This window comes from Zonotrichia leucophrys, chromosome 2 (assembly GCF_028769735.1).
Source record: "Zonotrichia leucophrys gambelii isolate GWCS_2022_RI chromosome 2, RI_Zleu_2.0, whole genome shotgun sequence".
NCBI classification, from domain to species: domain Eukaryota; kingdom Metazoa; phylum Chordata; class Aves; order Passeriformes; family Passerellidae; genus Zonotrichia; species Zonotrichia leucophrys.
In genome coordinates, this window is record NC_088171.1 from 5853397 (window position 1) to 5867737 (window position 14341).

At 42.4% G+C, this 14341-nt stretch overlaps 1 protein-coding gene across 1 annotated transcript; it reads left to right on the top strand.

Annotated features, from left to right (window-relative positions):
• Positions 1 to 2244: 2244 nt before the first annotated feature.
• GORASP1 (golgi reassembly stacking protein 1) lies at positions 2245 to 10933 on the top strand. Its single transcript, XM_064703845.1, has 9 exons — positions 2245 to 2452; positions 4327 to 4407; positions 5406 to 5609; positions 6250 to 6336; positions 6665 to 6795; positions 7343 to 7484; positions 7976 to 8120; positions 8415 to 8570; positions 8837 to 10933. The coding sequence occupies exons 1-9, from the start codon at positions 2390 to 2392 to the stop codon at positions 9097 to 9099; spliced, it is 1272 nt and encodes a 423-aa protein (XP_064559915.1). The 5' UTR covers positions 2245 to 2389; the 3' UTR covers positions 9100 to 10933.
• Positions 10934 to 14341: the final 3408 nt, after the last annotated feature.

Sequence of the window (14341 nt, forward strand, 5' to 3'; positions counted from 1 at the left end):
TCTCTTCCCATTCTCTTCCCATTCTCTTTCCATTCTCTTTCTACTAATTTAGTACTGGAATCAGACTCTCTCCTCTGGCATCTACTTTTGGTAAGTCTGAAGAAATGTTTCTCATTTCTGTTGTTTGTAAAAATACAATTACACGGCCAACACTGCAGCTCCTCATTGGTTCACCTGTTATAAAGACACAAAAAGCAGTTTAATACAAAATACAGCTACGAGATAAGGTTCCCAAATATACACAGCATAAAAATCCCTCAGATAAATGTTAGGCATATTTTTTTTTCTGAATACTTTTATTTCCCATCTGCTCAATGAATGTGATGCACAGATCTGCAGTCACAGCTTAGAGACAACTCCAGGGAAAAGTTACTTAAAAAGGCTCCTGAGAATATCCTGTGCTTTCTCTGGATAAATATGAACCAAAGTGTGTGGATTTTCAAGCATAAATAGCTCCTGAAGTGTGACAGGGAATGTAAGAAGTTCATTTGGAAGTAAAGACAGAATGGAAAAAACAGCTTTTTTTTCCCCTTTTTTTACTGTTTTTATGCATCACACTTTATGCATCACAGAGATTATGTGGATGGATCCTTTGAAAAATGAGATCTTGGAGGTGACAGCAGAACTACCAAAGAGTAGTACTGAAATCAGTACTTTTATACTGAAATGAAAATGTTAATGCAAGAAATGAAATTAACATTTTAACAATATTAATGTAATAACACTTCCAATTATTTCTGCTACTTTGAAAATTTTCAGAACTTTTCCATTCATGAGTTAAAGGCAGAATCAGAAGGATCCATCCTAAATAGAACAGAGTGGGGCAGACATGAAATTTCAGGGGGCATAAATACCACCTAAAAACCTCTTAAATAGAAATACCTTTCTACTTAAAAATACTACAAACTACCACTTGTAAAACAGCAACATTGGATTATTGATTTAATAGCATTAATCAATGCTGAATGTTGTCTCAGCTGGTAGAAACACTGTTCTTGAGCACAATTCTCTGCCAAGAGAGAGGAACAGAAACACAATATCGCTAAAAACTTGGCAATAATATCTTTTTGGATTATACTAATAGGGGGATGATTTTTAAAGGCTGTTAGAATTAGAAATAATATCTTTTTGGATTATACTAATGGGAAAATTTTTAAAGGCTGTTAGAATGAGAACAGTAGTGGGCAAGTTTGGGGATTTTTTCAGTTTTAAGCTGTGCCAGGGGAGGTTTAGGTTGGACATCAGGAGTGTGAAAAATGCCAAGCACTTCTTTTATTACAATTTTAAAAGTTTAATAGTAATAAGATGGTTATAAAAATAGTAATACAATTAGAGTAATAATAATTTGGACAATTTGAATTAGAACAATATGAGACAACAGAAACAAAGAGTTACGGATGTCCAGGTACCTTTTTATGGGCAACATGAGCCCGAAAAGGGACCCACTTAATAAAGAATTAACCCTTAAAAACAACAGCCTGTTGCATATTCATACACCTCATACATGATACATTAATTCCATTCAAACACAGGATTCTGTCTGGGCAGTGTCAACTTCTTCCTCTGAATCCAGCAGCGCCTTTGAGGTGGGAAGAAGTTCATTTCTTCTGATAAGAAGGCAATAAATTATTTTTCTCTGAAAGATTCAGGTGTCCTGTGGCTGCTATCTCACTGCAAGTCCTTTCTTTAAAAAAGCATCCTACATAGCATAGATTCTATTTTAACATTTTTCATAACCTATTTAACACACTTACTTAAGAGAATTAATATAGCATTACTTTCTAACACAACACATATAATATTCATTGTAATATTTGCGAAAAGCCAATCATAAAATTGGCGTTTTTCACAGGAGGAATTTCTTCACAGAGAGGGTAGATCAGACATTGGAAGGGGCAGCCCAGGAAGGTGGTGGAGCCACCGTGCCTGGAGGTGCTTGTGGGAACATTGAAGTGCCATGGGCTGTCCCCACGGTGGTGTTCGTTGAGAGGTTGGATTCAATGATCTCAGTTTTTTCCCAACCTAAAAAATTCCGTAATTCTGTGAGTTTGTGGTTCTGGGACTCCAGCGCTGGCCCCGCCCCTCAGGTATGGCCCCGCCCCTCAGCATAGGCCACGCCCTCAGCATTAGCCACGCCCCTTCTCCTCTCCCCACAGCAACGCCTCGCTTCTCCCGCCCCGCCCCCGTCGTTAGGGGGCGTTCCCCACCGGTCACGCGCCAGGGCGCGGAGTCGAGCCGCGTTCCCCCATCGCTGCGCCTTGACCCGGCGCTGCGTTCGGCGCTCGGTTGCTCCGGCCTGCGGGAGCGGCGTGCGGGCGCTGCCGGGGACCGCGGCCGCCTGAGGGCCGGCTCCGCTCGGGTCCGGCGGAGCGCTGCCGGCTCGGCCGCCATGGGGCTGGGCTCCAGCTCCGAGGGCCCCGGCGGCGGCGCCGAGGGATTCCACGTGCACGGGGTGAGGCGGCCGCGGGGAGACGGAGGGAGGTTGGGAGGGCCGCGAGGGGCGGCGGGCGCTGGGGCGGCTCCGGCGGGGTCCGCACCCGGGCCGCCCCGGCTCCGGCTGTTGGCTCCGTCCCGGAGCTGCCACGGCGGCAGGGGCGGGGCGGGGCGGTCGCGCCGCTCCCGGGACCCGCGGGGGCTGCATCGAGCTCGGGGCCGCGACCTGGCGGGAATGGGTGCTGAGCTGCCCGGGAGAGCCTGAAATAATTCGAGAGTAGAGCAGCGATTCTTCCCTCCCTGTTCCCCTCCTTTTCTCCCTGCTCTCTTCCCTGCTTCCCTTCTCTTTCTGCTCCCCTCCATCTCTCTCAGTTCTCTCTCTCTGCTCTACTTTTCTCCCTGTTCTTCTCTCCCTATTCCCCCTCTTCCCTCCTTTCTCTGCTCCCTTCCCTGTGAATCCCCTCAGCATCACGTTAGGGGGTTAATTCCCCCTACAGCGGTGTTTCCCCCGTGGCTGGCTCTCCCAGATGCAAGTTTGTTGTAACTCCTCTATTTAGCAGATGTCTGCACGTACAGAGGTGTAAGTGCATATCTGGAAGTTTAAGGATGGTCAGATAACAGCTGTTTGCATGAATTATGCTTTCTTTTAGTGGGTATTTTCTTTCCCTGGAATAAGAATGGGAGCGTTGTTGCCACGTGTTGTTTCCTCTTCATGTGCATTCTGCGTTTCTCAGCATCTGTATAAAGCCGCCTGCTTGCTTTTGATGCAGTTCAGGGCTGTGATAAAAGTTAATACTTCGACTCCAGCTGTGGTTACAGTGTTCGGTCTTGACTGTTTAAAAATAAAGCATGAATTTTATTCTTATTTTTGCTTTAGAAGCTTTACTGCAGTAACTATGCTATTAAATACATTTTTATAACTTTTATAGACAGTTGTGCCAGCAAAGCCCCAATACCAATACAACTTTATCTATTAAAAACCCCCCTATATATATATATTTATATTTATATATTTGTATATAATTTTGGTAACACCAGATCAAATACAAGATGTAACTTTTCTAGCAATGAACTTCTCAGTTTAGGTGATGCCTGGGTTTTAATTTTGTGCTTAAATTGTGAGGTGGCCCTCAGGAGTCAAATATATCTCAGGTTAAGGGCTGCTGAGGTAACAAAAAGTGAAGTCAAGAGCAAATTGTCAGTGATTCCTTAACACCATCTTGCTTTGTCAGTGCACCTTGAGGTGGGTGGATTTAATGTAATTGCAGAATTTTTGTGGGGTTTTTCCTGGTATGAATGTGTTTTATGAGTGTTCTCTCTAGTGATGGCATCTCTTCTATGACAGCTTTGGTTCTAATGAAATTGAGATGTCCCAAATCTATTTCTTAGGAATTTTTTGTAAGTGGTGGCAGTTTCCTTGACCAGAACTTGTGAGAAGTGTGTGCTTGTGTAAATATTCCTGTTCCTGTGGGCTGGGAATGTGGGAACCCAGCTGTCACTTGTCTTCATGGAAGATGGCTCTGATGCAAGTGAGGACTCTCACAGTGCTCAGGTTGTTAGAACCACAGGAGAAAATCCTGCAGCAGCACCTTGAAAATCCAAATTTTCTCCAAAGTATTCAGAATTTAATAATTCCAGGCTATGAACTCTGAATCACATTATTTGTGTCTTATATGGGGTTCAAAACCTGCTTTTTACAGCTTGATTTGGGTATCTGTTCATAGTTATATAAAAGTAAGAGCCTAATTTTGGGCTGCTGCTTGAGGGTGGTCATTTGGTGCCTTATCTCTGGCTCAGCTCAAAAGTAAATATTGAATCAAGTGTAAAGATTAACACTTTCCCTTATGTAACTGGAGGTCAGTGTGGAATAACAATAAAATCTGTGTTCTGCAGGTTCAGGAGAACTCCCCAGCCCAACAAGGAGGACTAGAACCTTTCTTTGATTTCATCATTGCCATAGGACACACGAGGCTTGTAAGTCTGAGATGATTTTGTTTTCCACCTCCCATGAACTGTGGGCACTGTAGTGATGATGAAAGGTAAAAACCAGAACTGTCACAAGCAGAGAAACTTTTCATATTAGACATTAAAACTGAAGTAAAACTTGCAGAGGTTCAAAGTCTCTTTGGCTAGCCCCAAGTTTGAAGGAAAGGTTTTGTTTATGCTTTTACTCACATTAACTTCTTAGCAGGTTAACACAATGTTTTTGTTATTGCTCATTTGTACATATTTTCTACCACAAGGTGAATACTGAACTGGTGAGTCAATAGAGCTCAATGTTTGTTTAAACAAACTTGTTTCAACACTTGATAAAACATTGAAAAGAATCAGCCTACTTATACATCTGAGGCCAAGAACACAGTTCCTGTGTGTTGAGTTACGAGAGAAGAGTTGAGTTTTGGTTGATGGGGTTTTTTTGGGTTTTGGTTGGGGTTTTGTCAGAGCTGTGCCTTGTATGCTCCACCATAACCACATTCAAGCTGAATTCATTAAGTTTGTCTTGGTTTTATGAGAGGAGATGTCTTTTTTGGAAGTGATCATTATAAGGGCAGATTTTTGGGGAAGATCATTTCATTTTCTAACAATTCAGAAATGAAGCTGTTCTTTCACAGTCAGTGTGCAGTAACTTTGGAGGGCTGTTGAAGAGGATGTGGCTCAGACACATGAAGGGAAATGTTGCTGCTCCTTGTTAGACTACAGCTGGCATCTGATACTGCTGGTGTTATTTAACAGCAGTTGTGAAGGACAGGAATGCCAGTGATGAAATGGAATAACAGGAAATACTTATGTAAAGGGATGTGTGTTGACAGTACTGACTGCCTTCTAGTAAAAGAAAATTGAACTGGAAATTGCCGGGATTGTTTGTGAACCACACAGCCTAAACTTTGATAGTTTTGGCTCTTTGTATACAAATTCTGCCACATGCTACAGGTGTGACTGGAAATAATGTTAATCCTGCATCTGCTTTACAGAACAAGGAGAACAATATGCTGAAAGACCTGCTGAAGGCAAATGCTGAGAAAGCAGTGAAGCTGGAGGTGTACAACATCAAAACGATGAAAATCCGAGAGGTGGAGGTGATCCCCAGCAACATGTGGGGAGGCCAAGGCCTCCTTGGGGCCAGTGTGAGGTTCTGCAGCTTCCAGGGAGCCAATGAGCACGTGTGGCATGTTCTGGTGAGCAGCAGAGCTTGGCTGGCTCCTGACTGTCTGTACAACCTTGTTTTACTGTGTGATGTTTAGTGATGTACAGTGATGCAGCCACTCAGGGGAAGGGAACACTGTCTTGAAGGTTTGTCTGAGCTGTTTGAGTAGGGACAAGGACAAAAATAACTCCATCCCAAGCAGACCAAACAGTACAGGTGGGAAGGGTTTTTTCCTTTTATGTTGAAGAATCAATGACAAAAGTAAAAAGATTCTGATTGGTGTCTCTGTAAAGCTGGCTAAACTTCAGTGAAGTAATTTTAATCTTACAAAAAGCACCATGAATTTATTTTAAAATTAAGAAGAGCTGAAAGAGTAGAACTGAATAGGAAAGAATGTTTATGTTTGTGGTTGTTTAAGCAAGTGCATTTTCTCAGCATCTTCAGAGGATGCAATTTTAGATTGGTAACATCTTCTTACCCATCATGTTCTACATCATTCTTACTCATCATGTTCTACAGGATGTCACAGGTAGATGTAGACTATTTGAGAACTTCTTTTTTTATCCCATTAACAAAATGTTCTTTCCCTCCTTGCTCTGGGAGTTGGTTCTTTTTGATCTTGCTGGTTTCTCCTGCTGGGGGTGCAGATAACTCGTGTCATTCTTTCACAGGACGTGGAGCCTTCGTCTCCTGCAGCTCTGGCTGGTCTCCAGCCTTACACTGACTACGTTGTGGGATCTGATCAGATTCTGCAGGAGGTAGGGTGCACGTTCCTTCCAGCAGGCAGTGGTTGTCTTTGTGCCTGCCAGGGGTTTATTGTTTTGTATAAATCTCATCAAACACATGGTGGTGGCAATGAGGGATTTTGGAGGGTTGATGTTTATGACAGAAGCTTTATTGTTAAGGTAAACATTATCTTTCTTTGTAGTCTGACAATAAAAAGAATTTGCCACTTAAGATCAAACTACATTGGTGATTTTCCAATCTCTGGATGTTTAATATCTCACATTGAGTAAATAACTATATAAAATGTGGACTTGCATGTATGAGTTTATTAACTACTACTTTTTATCATTTTTTTCCTAGTCAGAGGATTTCTTTTCCCTGATTGAATCCCACGAGGGGAAGCCTCTGAAGCTGATGGTTTATAACACCGAGGCAGATTCCATCCGAGAGGTAGTTGTGACTCCCAATGGAGCTTGGGGTGGAGAAGGAAGGTACTGATCTCTCTTGATGACAGGTTTGACACTTGCTGTAAATGAGCTCCTGTTAGGAGTATTACTACTATCAGTTATTGGTGTTTCCATGTTAAGCCTTGTTTCCTCACACTTGTCACCCAAAGCTGTTAATCTTTACATTAAAAAAAAATCAGCTTAGAATTAGGAGTTGGGCACAGTCAGGATCTAATCCTGCTCAGGTAGAATCAAATTGCAGAACTCCTGTTTTGAGTTGCCCATTAGCAGATTCATTATCTGCATTCTCATAGTCAGAACATTCAGCTAAAGCAAGAACAAAGCCCACATCAGGTCCAATTAAATATTTTGTAAAGATATAAAATAGTTCACTGAAAGCTAAGCTGTGCATGTTTCAAACTTGATTGCAGAGCATTCCTTGAGTACTCTTTAGTGGAAATTCTTGCAGGTAGGTATTTCCTGCTATAGATAAAAGACATAAACTATTCTTGTTTTAAAAAGTCAAAATTTAAAATATTAGCTTTGTTAAGAACACCTTTTTGTGTCTTGATTTTTTTTTTCTTTTGTACAGTTTAGGATGTGGTATTGGATATGGCTATTTGCACAGAATTCCAACACAGTCCACAACATCCAAGAAAAAGCCAGAAAGCAAATCAGCTTCACCCTCACCAGAAACTGGAACTCCTCTGCCATCCACTAATGGTTACACAGAGGTAGGAAAAAAACAAATTCCAAACTCTGCCACGTTCTGTGGAGTTGGAAAATTTTCTGTTGCTTGGGACAGTGGTAATACAGAATGTTTGAGTACAGCATTCAAGTTTATTGAATGAACTGGAGTTGGGTGAAGGGAAGGGGAGAGCAGGTCCCAGATCACCAGTGGCAGCTGATAAAAATTCTTGCCAGATATTTTCTCCCTATTTTCAAGTCTTGCATGCTACAGCTGTGCCAGTCAATGGGGATCATGTTAAAACACCTACTTCACTAGGAGAAAGATAGATACACCTCCAGGAACCAAGTTCTGAGAACAGCCAGGCTTTGAAAGGCTGAGCTGGAACATGTCCTGAGTGGTGTTTGTCTTTCAGTTTCAGCATCACAGCTTCTCTCTGAACTGCTGCATGTGGAGACAGGCAGGATGCTTCCATGGGAGGGTTGGTGAAGTTTTTGATGTAAAATAATGTTTTTACTTCTTGCTGTCTTATTCCAGACTCCATTGTTGGCACCTACCTCTCAGAATGACAGCTCTGAAGCAGTTATGAACTTGGATCATTCCACAGAGCAGGAAATGAGTGGTTACTCACCAGAAAGCTCCCTTTCTCCTCCTCCCCCTCTCCAGAGAGTTATGGATCCAGGTATGTTTTCTTGGGTGCTTTTTTTCACCAATTCTTTAGAGTACATCTAAATAAATTAATATGGTCTTAAACAAGCTAGAGATTTAAATTCGTAACTGTGAGCACTGGTGGTGGTTTTCCTTGAGGTTTTTGATTTCCCTGGATTTCAGAGCTGTAGAATTTAGCTACCAGGTAAGTTAAATTTATTTGCCTTTAGTAAGAAGGGCACTTCACTGACTTCTGTCTGGATTGAACATGTCCTTTTGAATCTAGCATTTTGTGTTGCATCTAACTAATTCTTTCTTTCTCCTTCAGGATTTCTAGATATGTCTGGAATTTCAGTTTCTGAGTTCACAAGCTTAACAGAAGTGTCCAACCTATCCTCATCTGCCCCCTTCAACATGCCAGCAGCAGGAGCTTCTGTAGGCTCTGAAACATTAATGCCAAAGAGTGAAGCCTCTGCTTATTTTGGTAAGTGCAGTCATTATTTCCTTTGGGTCTTGTTTCTGGAATGGCACCAACTCATGCTAGCTTGAGATTTTGGAAACAGGCAGATTTTAATAAAAATCAGCAAAAATGGGATGGAAAAAGTAGCAGAAATCAGGTTTAGAAATGGAAAAATTGAATGTGCTTTTCCTTACGTTTATAGCATGTGGGTCTCTTTAAATGAAAATGCCGAGGCACTGTCTGTTAGCCTGATATGTTTTGGGTTTTTACCAACTCTCTCCATTTCCCAGAAAACTCCTCAGCTTTGGACCCTGAAGGACCAGGCAGGCAGCCCCCCCTGGATGACCTCCTGCCTTCAATTCCATCTCTACCTTCTCTTGATCTTCCTCATGACATTTCTTCAAAAACAACACTAGGAACTGATGGTGATAACCAGGAGCCCAAGGTGCTTGTGAACAGCATGGAGAGCTCCCTACCCACTGCTCCAGACACACCAGAGCATGAAGCAGCAAGTGAGCAGAAAGGAGAGGCAGCTGCACAAGATCCTCAGTGAAATGGACCCTGCTGCTGTTTACAGACTGCTGAATATTTTTCTGATCTTGAAAGAATTACAGTTACTCTATTTTGTTAGTGTAGACAATACTAGAAAAGAAATCACATGAAGTACATAGCCTGTTGTCTTTTCCAATCACTGTTTAATGGATTGATCTATGTTCAGAATTTGAATGCTGTCCAAAATCACCCAATCAATAGACAAATTGATGCAGAAACAAGTTGGACACGGGCAGAATGTCAAGTTCATGAATTCAGATTTGCCTAAAAGTGCTCCTGAATGTATTTACAAAGGCACTGTGCCTGAAGAGTGACACTTAGTGATGATTTTTATCAGTATGTTTGATGGCATTAAAAAAATATTTATAGTTTTAATTTGTTAGAAAGCTTTTCTAATGGTACATCTTGGTTAGACTGTTCTTGTGGCTTGCAAGGCATTTCTTACACTAAGATACTTTTACTTACTACTCTAGTACTCTAACTATTCTTTTTCTTGGTTTAATTCCCTCCTCTGCAACTGTCCTTTGTGTACCTTCTTTATCCCTACTTGGGCAGGAAAGAAATAATGTGGGGTTTGAAAGTGCAGCCTCAAATGGGACAAAGCCATGGTGGTGGCTCCTGTCATTCACTTCTGCTCTTGAGTGGACCAGGTGGGGGCCTTGCAGTTAAATAAACAGTGAGGGGGGGAATGATGGTGCTTACTTGAAATAAATTGAAGATGATTTTAAAGTAGGGGTGATGAATCTTTTTGCTGAAGATTGAATGTCTTGGCTGCTGTAGTGACCAAGAAATAGCTTTCCTTTGTGCTTTTCTATTTACTCATTGCTATTTTTATACAAATTATTTTAAGTTTAAAACAGGGCTGTTGTGCAGCACCAGCAATTGGTTTTTTTAGCCTTTTTTTTGTTTGCATTTGTCTCCAAATCACTTCTGAATGTAAGGGCAAGCATGACATAAACAATGGAAGACATGGATGGTTTTATAATCCTCAGGGCAGTGATTTATCATGAATTTCAAAGCTGCTGATGGGCAATAATAGAGCTACTGCAGTGAAAACCCTTTGTAAGTGACGAGAGTGGCGTACAAGGCTGGTGTGTGTTTAGGCTATAAACTAAAGTACACTTATTTAGCACAATATTGCCTGGTTTAGCTTTCCCTGCCCTGGCTCCTGCTCTGTTTCTGCACTGTCAGAAAGTGACACTGGTGCTGATGGAGGGGGGACTCAGGGTCCCACAGCTTTACCTGTGACAGCTCAGCTTCAGCCAAAGGGTGCAGGCAAAGCCACAGCACATGAGGGCTTCAGATGAGTCCACCCTGACAAAAAAAATCTGTCTCTGATCTGTTGTTAGTCTAAAATACTGCAAGCACAGTAGTTCTGAACAGGATTGACAAAGTACCTGTTGCTTTAAAGAATGTATTGAGTTTTGACTAAAGGCAGTAGAATTGACAGTGGATTCTAGTCTGCTAAAGGGTCTGTTAATTATGGGCCAGTTTTATTTCCCATGTTGCTAAAATAAATTTCCTATTTTGTTCCCTCAGCTGAATGTTACAAGGGTGAACAGCCAAACACTAAAAATAAATGTAATTTAAACTATTCCTAGGCTTGTTTGATCTTGGAGCTTGATGCCTAAGACACTTAGGTGGTGTTTTATTCATGTTGTTTATTTAGGACTGTTTCTAGTCCTTTATCTTTCTCAAAAATGGCCATGAGATGGCAATAGCTTATTTAAGTGACTCTGTACCATAAACACCTTTTGGAAATCTAAGAGCAGGGAATGTCAAAACTCATGCTAGATTTCAAATGTCACCATAATAAATGGGTTAAACTTCCTTCAGTCTGTGTCCAGCCTCTGTGTGTTATGTTAACTGGCTCTGGGAAGGGGTTTGGAAAACCAAGTAGTTAAACCTTGAGCCAGAGAATGTTGTGTTCTCCAAACCTGAAACCTGATCATTCAAATGCTAAATGAGGTGAAGAGTTGGACCTCCTCATCAAATTTCTTTTCTCTTACCAACTTGGATATTCCCTCACAGCTGCAAGTGGAGAGTACTCCTGTTTGTGAGTGTAAAGTGAGAAAAGTGACTGAAATTTTAGTTTCAAAATAAAACAAAAAGAATGGGAGAAGCAGCTGAGGGTGGCTGGATTCAGAGCCAATACCAAACAGCCACTCAGGCTGCTGCTGTCCCAAAGATCTGTTTCCAGGTAAGCAGGAGCTGGATGTGACCTTTTTCCCACTGTGTGAACTTTGAGAGCTCTTCTGCAGACACAAGGAGGATTATCTGGGCAGCATCAGGAGAAGGGTGGAACAAAGGCAGGAGGACAAGGTCACCTCAGATGTCACAGCAGCAGGGTGGTTTGCAGGCCAGACACAACAGGATGAGCTGCCAGCCCTGAGCTGCTCCCTACAATTACCAGCTGAGCCTGAGGCCACAGGCTTGGCAGGCATTAAATCCACAGAGGCTCCCAGCAGCTCAAGCATTAGAGTGAGGATTAGGCAAAGCCCATCTCCCCTGAGCCCTGCTCCTGCCAATGGCACAGCACCCAGGCATGGCTGATGAGGCTGGGCCAGCAGGAGCCTCTGAGCCACAGCATCTCCTCCCACCTCTGCTCAACAAAGGCCACAGAGAGCTGGCCCAGCCCTGCCCCAGCTGAGGCTGACCAGATCCATGGGAACTTTCCACAGCATAACCCTGTATAGGAATGATTGTAGCCCCCCAAGATCATGATAAGGAAATAGAGGTAAACATGCAAATCTCATGATTAACAGCAGTATGGATGCTGAACTTGAATGAGAGAATGTGGATGTGTTTATTGTCTTTAAGCCAAGCATCTACTAGTAGAACTATTTTAACAGCAAATTCAGGCATTGATTTAATTTTCCCTCTTAAACTTTCACAGCAGGTCTGACAATCTACTGAAGCTCCTGCTGGACTGCTCTATGCTCTGTGCAGAGGCTGCTCAGCCACACTTGGCTGCAGAAATGCTGCAGGAAAATGGATCTCTGCAGTGCTGAGCACAGATCACACCACACACATACTGGTGGGCTCATGTACTTCCACATGCATTCTCCATCTTCCCCCAAAACTGGGCAAGGATTTTCACCTCCAAGAAGTAACACAAAAACAGGCTCTTAAGAGAAAGCATCTACAGATTACTCATTGCATTGATTACCATGTTCCATTTCCTGGGCACTACCACACAACTTCCCTCTTGGCTTTTGCCTTAAGCAGACACAACTGGCATTGCTTCTGCTGTAGCAGAATCTCAACTGCTTGCTCAAAGTTACATTTCTAAACTACAATATGTAATTAATATCTGTCACAGTCATCTTTTAAGAAAAATCCTCTCCTTAGGATTTTTCCTTCTGAGAAGCTAGGAAGCCTCAGGAACAAAATGTAAACATTGATTATGTGCTGCTGTGGAATGCAACAGGTGCATCTGTGATTGGTCTCATGTGGTTGTTTCTAATTAATGGCCAATCACAGTCAGCTGGCTCAGATGGAGAGTCTGAGACAGAAGCCTTTGTTGTCATTCTTTCCTATTCTACTCTTAGCTAGCCTTCTGATGAAATCCTTTTTTCTATTCTTTTAGTATAGTTTTAATGTAATATATATCATAAAATAAATCAGCCTTCTGAAACGTGGAGTCAGATCCTCATCTCTTCCCTCATCCTAAGACCCCTGTGAACACGGTCACAAATACATAATTATTACATATGTAATTAATATGTAATGAAGCATTCAGAGTCCCCCAAAAAAGAATCTAGAATAGTGTCACAGTATCCTCAAGAGAGATGAGACATGTCCCACCCAGGCTCCAGTCAGCACATCTCCTCTGTGTTTGCACAGCTCTGGGCAGAAAAACCTCCACTGTAGAACAGGGAGCTCTTTCAATCAACCGCATTCCTGTTAAGTGTGTGTGTGCTCCCAGCAGCTCTGTTATCCAGCTGGGAAGTGACTTTCCCTGCCTCTGTTCAGGAGCCAGCACATTCACAGTGTAAGAGCATGTGCTTAATGATCGATTCTAAATGTCAAATTCAATACATTTCCAGGGATAAAGTTTGAATCAAACAGGACCTCTGTGAAAGGAAAAATCATATCTTGGTGTAATATCTCTATACCAGTAACTGCCCTGCCAGTCCCTGGCTGCCCCTCTCCTGGACAATCCAACAAATAAATCCCAAGACCAAGAGGCAGAACGACACTAAGGTCCCTTCCAACCCAAACCATTTATGATCCTGTAATAAACTCATCCAGTTCCAACCCCCTGCCATGGGCAGAGACACCTTCCACTAGAACAGGATGCTCACAGCCCCATCCAGCCTGGCCTAGAACACTTCCAGGGAAGGGGAGTCCACCACCTTTCTGCCTAGAGCTTATTTTGAATTTTTTTTTAGTGTTTCTTAAAGTTACTGGTAAATCCTTCAAGCAGTTCTTCTCATCCTACAATGGTACTTACACTTCAGCTATGAGATCTGAGCCAAGCTCTCCTGTTCTCACCCCCACCCCATCTAAAGAGAATAAAAAATTACCTGTCACACACAATTTAAATGCTTCTCTGGGAGACAGGCTGCACTACTACACACCAGATTTACAACTCCTTCCCATTAAGAACTTGGAAATTAATTAAATTTTTGCAAATTTGCAGCCTTCTCTATGATTCTGGCAATCAAACTCTCTGCTCACAATGTTCCCAGGGGCTGTGACTCTCATATTAACTCAATGCTCTCCTCCTTCTGCCTTCAGGACTTTTACAGACAGCACAACTCCAGAAAAGGTGACAGAATTTTAAAGGTAATAGCAAAAAAATCCATTCTCTCACTTTATATACCATGTAAGTCAGAGCTGGGAATCTGGGAGCACATTTGGGCTCTGAAATACTGTGAGCTCTGAGAGAGCAGCTCAGCTGACAATTCCCACAGCAAAAGCTCTGAGCATTCTGTCCTGGCATTTTCAACATCAGGAAACCCAGTTTGATTTCCCATGTGCTTCTTACAGCCTTTCCACACCCAGACAGCTCAGCAGCAACTGGCACAGGTCACCTGTTAGCACAAAATACTTCCATGGTACAAAAGCAGCACTGCCCATGTGACATTGTCCCCTCAACAGGACTCAGCTCACATCTGAAGGTCTGCTCACCTCAGAAATTTTTACATCCAACCACATTACAAGGTTATCTTCACAGAATTCTGCTAATTCTGCTAAGGCATTGCCATTTCTTCAGCCATTGCATTACTTCAAAGCGC